The sequence below is a fragment of the Pan troglodytes genome, chromosome 16 (assembly GCF_028858775.2).
Source record: "Pan troglodytes isolate AG18354 chromosome 16, NHGRI_mPanTro3-v2.0_pri, whole genome shotgun sequence".
NCBI classification, from domain to species: domain Eukaryota; kingdom Metazoa; phylum Chordata; class Mammalia; order Primates; family Hominidae; genus Pan; species Pan troglodytes.
Window position 1 is genome coordinate 29,278,234 of NC_072414.2, and position 9,959 is coordinate 29,288,192.

General features: G+C 38.2%; 1 protein-coding gene across 1 annotated transcript; it reads right to left on the reverse strand.

Annotated features, from left to right (window-relative positions):
• Positions 1–628: 628 nt before the first annotated feature.
• Positions 629–1,571, reverse strand: LOC129137199 (small ribosomal subunit protein uS5-like). The gene has a single exon (XM_054667344.2). It carries the CDS (start codon positions 1,536–1,538, stop codon positions 657–659), a length of 882 nt encoding a protein of 293 aa, XP_054523319.1. The 5' UTR covers positions 1,539–1,571; the 3' UTR covers positions 629–656.
• Between the last annotated feature and the right edge of the window lie 8,388 nt (positions 1,572–9,959).

Sequence of the window (9,959 nt, forward strand, 5' to 3'; positions counted from 1 at the left end):
AGGACTTCTAGGTATTTTTATAGATAGATATCTGAATTATGTGGATTTCATATGATTATTACAACCAAACTCAGGTGTCCAGCTGGGTGAACAGTAAACACTAGGATAATGCTGGATTAAAAATTACTTCTGAGAGAATATGCTAGAGATTAAAATTGAACATGACAATTATGACCTATAAGCAAAGGACTACTGATAGAGAGTGTGTTATTAACCAAGAAAATAACTTAGGTATTTAAGAACTTGTGCTAATGGGAAAGAATCAGTATCTCTCCTCTCCCCCCTTTCCTCTCTCTCTCACTCTCTGCCTCTCACTTTGATGTGTATTTTTGCTACATGTTTTACAAGCATTACTTTAGATCAGTAGAAGACAACTCATAATATCATATTATTTTATTATAGTAATATTGTGGCAGTACACATACATCACACTAATAAAATGAATACTAATAACAAGAAATTTGACTTAAAATTCATGACACAATAGAAAAGCTCAGGAACAATTCAAAACAATGACAGTAACTTCTTTCTTTCTTTCCCTATATGCTATTTTTTTGGTAAGTGGAATCCATATTCCCACACAAACTAGAATTACTAAACTCTTTTTTTTTTTTTTTTTCACGCTTAATTCACTTTATTTTTCTTGTATAAAAACCCTATGTTGTAGCCACAGCTGGAGCCTGAGTCCGCTGCACGGAGACTCTGGTGTGGGTCTTGACGAGGTGGTCAGTGAATTCCTGATAGGGAGACTTGGTAAATACAGTCTCCTTCCAGAGGTCGGGGGTCAGGTAGCTGTAGGTCTTAGAAATGGCATCAAAGGTGGCCTTGGCGAAGTTGCCCAGGGTGGCAGTGCAGCCCCGGGCTGAGGTGTAGCAGTCATCGATACCAGCCATCATGAGCAGCTTCTTAGGCACAGGTGCGGAGACGATGCCAGTGCCCCTGGGTGCAGGGATGAGGCGTACCAGCACAGAGCCGCAGCGGCCTGTCACCTTGCAAGGGACAGTGTGGGGCTTGCCGATCTTGTTCCCCCAGTAGCCTCTGCGCACGGGGACGATGGAGAGCTTGGCCAGGATGATGGCCCCACGGATGGCGGTGGCCACCTCCTTGGAGCACTTAACACCCAGACCGACGTGGCCATTGTAGTCCCCGATAGCAACAAATGCCTTGAACCTGGTGCGCTGGCCGGCACGGGTCTGCTTCTGCACTGGCATAATCTTCAAAACCTCATCCTTGAGAGAGGCCCCCAGGAAGAAATCAATGATCTCTGATTCCTTAATGGGCAGGGAGAAGAGATAGATCTCTTCCAGGGACTTGATCTTCATGTCCTTGACCAACCGGCCCAACTTGGTGACGGGCATCCACTCTTTATCCTCGGCCTTGCCTCCGCGAGCTCTGCGGCCTCGGCCCCGGCCCCGTCCACGGCCGCGACCCCGGCCCCGGATGCCACTGCCGAAACCTCCGCGGAAGCCACCGCGGTTCCCCATCCCCGGGCCACCAGGGCCTCCGGGCCCCCCCGCTGCACCGGCGTCATCCGCCATTTGGTGTTTTGTCGGAAAAGAAGGTAGAATTACTAAACTCTTAATAGCATCCCCATGGTTTTGCTTCTTACTACAATGCCTTCATTGATTTCATTACATATTAAGCATAATAACAAAACATCATTTGTCCTCAGGAGCATGAACTGTCTGAGGCTATTTCTGCATGCACAGCAGCCTCATTCTTAAATACCTGTCTTAAGTATGTCAATCTACCCACCAGCTTTCTGCCAGGAGTATGACTGCTGTACACAAACTTTCCTGATGCTAATTACCACAAAGCATCCAATTCTTTTCCTAACAAACTTTAAATATCATAATTTTATTGTTACCCCAAAATGGTGCTTTCTGCTTTGACAACATAGCCTGAGGCAATATTTTTGGAAGATTATCTTGGTGCTGCTCATTTACAATCCATGAATTTTTTTTCTCATTTAAGGAGGTAGTATATATCTGTATCAATGAGGAGTATTTTAGTTGTATATATCAGAAACTTCCAAATAATAATGGCTGAAACACAAGGACTTATTCTCCACATAAAAGAAGTCAAGAGGCTGGCCGGGTGCGATGGCTCACGCCTGTAATATAAGCACTTTGGGAGGCCGAGGTGGGTGGATCATGAGGTCAGGAGATCGAGACCATCCTGGCTAACACAGTGAAATGCCGTCTCTACTAAAAATACAAAAAATTAGCCAGGCGTGGTGGCGGGCGCCTGTAGTCCCAGCTACTCAGGAGGCTGAGTCAGGAGAATAGCGTGAACCCAGGAGGTGGAGCTTGCAGTGAGCCGTGATCGTGCCACTGCACTCCAGCCTGGGCGACAGAGTGAGACTCCGTCAAAAAAAAAAAAAAAAAAAAAAGTCAAGAGGTTAAGCAGGCTAGAGGTGCTATGATGACTCTATATTTTTATCCGTTATCCTTAGCCCATGGTTCATGTACTCAAGTCTACCACATGGACCAAGGTTGCTGGCTATGGGAGCATTTCACGCAGCAAGAAAGAGGAACGGAAAGGGCCCAAAGAAGCATATATCCCAGGAGAGTCAGCCTTCCAGGTACTCCAATTCATTATTTACATTCGCCTCTCAGCAGTGAGAATGGGAAATGCAGTCTTTTTGCTGTGAGGATTGCCGCTTTCTGCTATTAAAAAAGAGAACAGATGCAGAATAGGCAAATATTAATTTTTCCCATATTACTTTTACCTTTTTAAGTTCCTGCTGGTTGAAGCCCTTTACTGCATGTCCAAATGGAAAGATCACAACCTTTGGAGTCAGCAGATCTTGCTTCAAGTCTTGAACCTGCCCCCTTACAAGGTATGTCACCTTTGGTATACCATTATCTCTGAATCTTATTTTTAAGATGGAGATTTTAATAATACTATTTCATGAGATTACAGTGAAGAACAGACATCATTATATATATATATATAATAAGCTACTTATAAAGTACCATTGTATATTTAATACACATATTAATAGTTCATTATATACTAGTTAGTTATGATTGTTATTGACTTTTATGTGTGAATTTGGAAGTTATTTGCATTAACTAAGAGGACTATGAAGAAAAAAACCCAAATTATTATGTAATTCTGTGTTCTCTAAAGTTGTTTATTCTTACTCTGAAGAATGCAAGAAAAAATACGAATACTTTGATCTCTATTAAATTAAAAAAAAACATGTGGAGAGCAATAGGAGTATTGGATACCACAGAAAATATGTTGAGTTTGCAGAGTAAAGAGGGAGTCAAACTTCCTTCTCTTCACAAACTTCTGTGAGGCTAGTGCTAATGAATAAGCAGTTTTCATGTATAGCTCTTAAAGAAGAGACTGTTGATTATCTATGAAACATCAATCTCCTCTACTTATTTTTTTCTAAAAGCTTTGCTTTTACTCCTGAATTGATCCCTTTCCATAGGACTGAACAATAATATTCATTACAGCAATATGGAAGTTGGTAAATATTTCTTATCAATTGATTATATCTGCTAAATATTTTCTCTACTTATTTTTCTCATAGTAAGGTGCATGGTTAAGTAAGGGATTTTTCTAGTATAATTAGTATACTAGAATGATAAGTTGCCAAACAATAGTCTATTTTCCCAAGAAGAAATACTAAAAATTAATGTCTGTGCATATAATTCATTTGATTTAGTTTACAGGACTGTAAAGTTTAGTAGAAATGCATACTTTTGAAATGGAAAAGTATTTTCTTGAAAATTTTTCTTTTGTAGCTCTCTTCTGAGTTTGTGAAATCGGTTTATATATATTTATGTTGACAAGTGATCTTCTATATTTCTTTCGTAAAATGTCTCCTGTCACAGATGAAATGCTAGTACTTTTAATATGTAAAGCATATTGCAATCAATATTGCAAATACCAAGGACCTAAATAGACATAAGGATGAAGAATATAGGCAGAAAATTCTCTGGCAAGACTAAAACGTGTTTCAAGAAGAATGGAGTAGTAAACTGCATTTTAAATTCTGCTGAGAAGTTAAGAGGAATGAGTGAAAAATAGCCAATTAGAAGGAGGGAGATTGTTGCTCTCTTGGATGAATGCAATTTTGATGGAGTGGAGGAACAGAAGCCAGCCTGAGATGGACTAAGGACCAAGTGGTGGTTTCAGAAATGCAGACTGGAAAGACAGACAATGTTTCTAAAAAGTCTGTGAAGGTGAAAAACCTAGGGATGTTGGCTCTGGTAGACTTCTTGGGGATATAGCAGAGACAGAGAGCTTAATTAGTTATGCCTACTTCTGAGAAGTTGGCAGGAGATAGGATATAGATCAGACGTGGAGAGTTTCACCTTGTAGACAACAGATGCTTTATAAAAATTAAAAGCAGAGGCTGGGTGCGGTGGCTCACGCCTGTAATCCCAGCACTTTGGGAGGCTGAGGCAGGTGGATCATCTGAGGTCAGGAGTTCGAGAACAGCCTGGCCAGCATGGTGAAACCCCATCTGTACTAAAAATACAAAAATTATCCGGGTGTGGTGGCGGACGCCTGTAGTCCCAGCTACTCTGGAGGCTGAGGTAGGAGAATCACTTGAGCCCGGGAGGTGGAGGTTGCAGTGGGCCGAGATCGCACCACTGTACCCAAGACTGGGTGACGAGAGCGAAACTTCATCTAAAAAAACATAAAATTAATACCGGTGATGTAGAAAAAATAGGGATGCAGATACAGGTACATGTTTATATTTCATAGAGGGAAGCTGAGGTAGTTTCCAACTGGTTTGAAGGAAAAATCCAGATTTGAGATTATGAAAAGAATAGTGAAGAAGAGAAGTCACAGAAGACTTTGAAAATATTTGTTTTCAGTAAACCAAAGTTTATTGCGGCACTACTCACAATAGCAAAGACTTGGAACCAACCCAAATGTCCAACAATGATAGACTGGTTTAAGAAAATGTGGCACATATACACCATGGAATACTATGCAGCCATAAAAAATGATGAGTTCATGTCCTTTGTAGGGACATGGTTGAAGCTGGAAACCATCATTCTCAGCAAACTATTGCAAGGACAAAAAACCAAACACCACATGTTTTCACTCATAGGTGGGAATTGAACAATGAGAACACTTGGACACAGGAAGGGGAACATCACACACCGGGGCCTGTTGTGGGGTGGGGGTAGGGGGGAGGGATGGCATTAGGAGATATACCTAATGTAAATGACGAGTTAATGGGTGCAGCACACCAACACGGCACATGTATCCATATGTAACAAACCTGCACATTGTGCACATGTACCCTAGAACTTAAAGTATAATAAAAAAATAAATATATATATAAAAGAAAATAAAGAACTAAGAACAACAACAACACAAAAAAAGAAAATATTGAAAAATGTTTGCAGTCTCAAGATGATGAAGGAATATTTGGCCCTTACAAAACATAAAAAGAAAGTTATCAGGGAAAAAGACAAGTTAAAATAAAAACTGAGAAGAGTGAAAAGACTTAAGCAGACTAAGAATGTTACAGCAAAATTTAAGTCTTCTCTGGAGTAAATAAAGAGCAGAATAGAAATAGCACTGTGGAGTTCAATTCAATAGCATGAAGGAAACAAACTGCAAACCACCAAAGCTACAGACCAGAGTACCAGCGGCCCATGGTAAGGAGGCCTGAAGGCCCCAAAGCAGTCTAGCCCCTCAGAGTGCTAAAAATGGACCCACTAGGAGACTGATCCAGAAGGAGGCCTCGCACTGAGTAGAAAGTTTTGGGAATGGAATAATAATTGAGCAGGATAATACAATAAAGAGAAAGGAAAGCAAATGTCTAGACCAAGTGGGAGAGGAGACAGAGGTGGGAAAGCATAGCAAGTTAGACACTGTATTATTGAATACTATAGAAAAGGGAGCTCTTTGAAATTACAAAGGCTTGTCTGAACCCCATATTGATCTGTGCTGGTGGTTTTCTCATTCATTTAAATTAAAGATTGGCCCACATACATAGAGCTAGAGGTCAGTTCTCCCATGCTGGGGAGAGGCATGTTGGAGAAACAGATCTAGATAATAGCAACGAAACTCACTATAGCTCTTAATATTAACAGATCTTTTCTTTATTCACATGCATACACATATACACACAAATACCTTATGTATAATATTGTATTTTATATATCGTATCACATCTAGTATTTATGATGTTACATATTATTGTGTGTATATATAGTATTATATATAATATTATATTATACAGATAATTGTATTACATAAATAAAATGCAATATGGGAGAAATGCCCGACTCCATTGAAAACAGAAAATTCAGGATGCATAGATTTTGAAAAAAAAAACACCTTGTATCCTCCAGAGATTGAAGAAGGTACTGCCGTTATAATACAAAAGTAGAAAGCATAATCAATGTGCAAGAAACAATTATTTTAAAAATTGAAATTTAACAGAAAGGCTTTTGAAAAAAATTTCCTGGACCACAGAACTAAAGAATTAAGAGATTAAGAAATAGAGAGAAATGGTTGAGACCGGAAAATGTGGCCAGAAGGCCAATGTGCATGTTACAAGAGTTTGGAAGAAGCGAGGACAAAAAAACCTGAACCGGAAGAGAGACTAAAGTTGTCTTTTTTTTTTTTTTAAAGAAAACAGAAAATAGCTCCAAGGAATGACTTGTTATTAGATTGAAATTGTTCACTGTGTTGAGCAGGAAAGATGAGTAACACTTAAGGTAATGAGTATCAAACTTGTCCTTATGGAAAAAAACCCAGTTACTCATAAAGGAATAAGAATTAAATTAGCATCAGATTTCTCATCAGTAACATTGCATTACATTCAGTGTTCTGAACGAAAATCATTTATACCTACAGTTCCATACCCAGCTGAATTTCATATTCAGACGAATCAAATATGGGGACAGGGACTCAGAAAATTTACATCAATACAAATCAGAAGACAAGAAATATAAGAACATGAGCAACTAATACAGGAAACTCGGAGGAAAACAAATTCCAATTTGAGAAAACAATGTCAAAATGAGAATAAGCCAAGGTATTGATGGCAGTCACTTATTACTAAGGAACCTGTTTTTCTCTGAAGTAATTTAACTAACTTATCTCAGAATAGGCAGTATCTCTAAATCCTAACTCTTTGAAATTTCAATTTCGATGCCTTGAAATGATGCTCCTTGAATGTAGTAAACACATTTATGAAATATTCCATTCCTAATATAAAGATATTTGGTATCAACTTTCTAAGTGGCTAAATTTAGCAACTTCTCTGTATACCTGAGAAAACTGGAGGCAGAGGAAGGCCAGCGGAGAGCCAGAGGACTCACCGAAACTTTGAGATTATTAATATTTCACTTTCTTTGATTTGTTGTTGCAATATTGATAGCAAATAGTATTTCCAAAAGTAGTTTTTATGAGTAAGTGTCCTGTAATATTTATTAGCTGCAAACATGGTGGAAATGTCTAGAGAAAGAAGTACTTACAATATACGGTCCTGGGAAAGAACAACACTTTCCAACTTGAACACAGGCTCATCTGTGCATGCATGTGGACACACCCACAGGCACACAAAATGCCAATGCTGCATTGTATCTCATCTGGCTCTTCCTAGTAATATGAGAACTTGTCCATCAGATTGAAAATCATTATCGTAATGTTGTCTTCCTTTCCAGCAACAAATTGAGTGGCATATTTTCATAATGACTGTTTGATTTATTAGGTCACACATATGAGAAAAGTATGTTTTTTAAATAATAATTTTAACTTCACACAATTGAAGCATGTTTGAAAATCTTGTATGGCTGAAATGGAAATGATTCAAGTTGGAGTTATGGAAGAAAAGTAAAAAGTTAAGGAGCTAACAGTATGATATTTACTAATCACCTGAATTGTAAGACTTTGCTATATCCTGCAGTGCACATAAAGCAATTTATACAAAGCTAATTTCATTATTTCAATTTTCTTCTGATATTGGCTATTGGTTGTCTTGTGAAGAGGGTTCATAAAGCTTCTTTTCTCCACCCTCACCCTTCACTTTCCTGTTGTCCTTTACTAGAACACCTACTTCATATTACACACACACACACACACACACACACACACACACACGGAGGAATCAAAAGCAGTACAACACAAGTGCTCTTCTATCCATCCCAATCGGGGCAGATTTTAACTTCATTAAATTGCTGTCATATGGTGGCTGCTGACATGCATCAGGCTTGGAGAGCTTCACTCATCAGGTATTCTCTAAGATTGTTAACAAGAACAGCAACTCTCATTAGGGGTTCCCCAAAAGCAGCTAATTAGGGGACAAAGGTTGCTCAGATTGTGACAATTACACCTGTAAGGTCCCTGTAGAAACACCCAAATCTCTAACAAACCTATGTTTGGTTGCTTAGGACAAGAAATAAAGAGCTCGTCCATTAAAAAAAAAAAAATGAGAGGCAGAAACTGTCAACCATTTGAAAAGCTTTACGAAAATGATCATCCAATTAGTGGCTATGATCAAATCAGGCATGAACTCTCTCTGGATGGCTCCATAATTTTCCTTCTTGCATGGTGTAATTTCATATAGCTCAAATGAACTCGTGAGAGGTAATTCAGTTCCAAACAGTTTTCTCATCACTGCTAATTATACTAATACATTGAAATGCCTCCTACAAAATGCATGAGCCCTTTAAGCCACCTCATTAATGTGATATAATTTTTGCCAGAATATATATCAAACCTATTATCACCACAGGTTTCTTTAGCATTTTTTTTTAAATGTCTATCAAAAGCTTAAAAAGTAGATTTCATTGGGCTGGCCCTCTCATAATTAACTGTTTCTTTGAACTACTGTTGTCTATTGTAGTATTTTTCAACGGCGTTAACAATCTTCAGTATGATATGCCCCAGATCCACTAGTTTCTTTTTTTCTCTCCGAGTATTTGATTCCTTAAATCTTTTCCATTGTAGCTGATTCTTTAAATGGCAAATGGTGCATGCAATAATGTGCAAAAATGAGTTATACAAACTGAAAGCAGGGGTGTAAAAAAAAGCACCATCTGAAACTAAAATAAAGACAGATTTTATGGTATTTATGTCAGTTAATTTAACTGCTGGTAGGGGCTTTTGTTGAAACATGAGTTAGTTCCAGTGTTTAACCTTGCAGTATTAATTTATGCTTTATGGCCTGAGTACTTTATCATTCCCTCCTTGGGAAGACAGTTATCTCATTAGCCAGAATTTAATGAAATGCAAGGATACACTTCTTAATTTCAAAGATTACTATAACACAAATCAGGTGTAAATCTCAGACTGACTGCCCCGTCCCTTGCCTGTTTAAAAAAAGAGAGAGAGACGGGTTCATTTTGCAATCATATCACAGAAATTCATCTGGTAGAATACATTTCATCACAGCCATTCTAAAAGCATCTCTCATCTGTAAAAGTTGGTTTATCTTTGCATCCAGCAATATTGATGGCCCTTTAGCTACTGTAAAGTTTCCAGGGTTGACAATTCATTATCCATCACCACAATTAAAAAATAAAATGTTGATAAAATTACCAATTCCTTAGACTTATTCAAGCATGGGCATGAACTCTTCACATTTTGACTAAACGCAGTCTCATAGATAGTACCATTATATTTTTTACAACTGTAAAAAATCAGCTAATTTTTAAAATTAGCAGACATTTTCATGGAGAGGGTAAATATGACCTGAGATTTAGAATTATTGAATAAACACACACATACAAGTTTAAAATATAAGGCATATTATCTGTCTTAAGGAAGCAAAAATATTTAGGTTATAAAGCTGTCCAGAATGATCTTTGCTAAGAGTTCTAAGGCATCTGAACATTTAAATACTCTACCAACTGGTTGCCTGGCACAGATTCTCTACTTTTGTGTTTCTTGTTTTTTGCTCGTGCAGTCTCCTTTGCTGATATGCCTCTTCTTGCCTGTTACATCATCTGTAGCATAATCCCGGG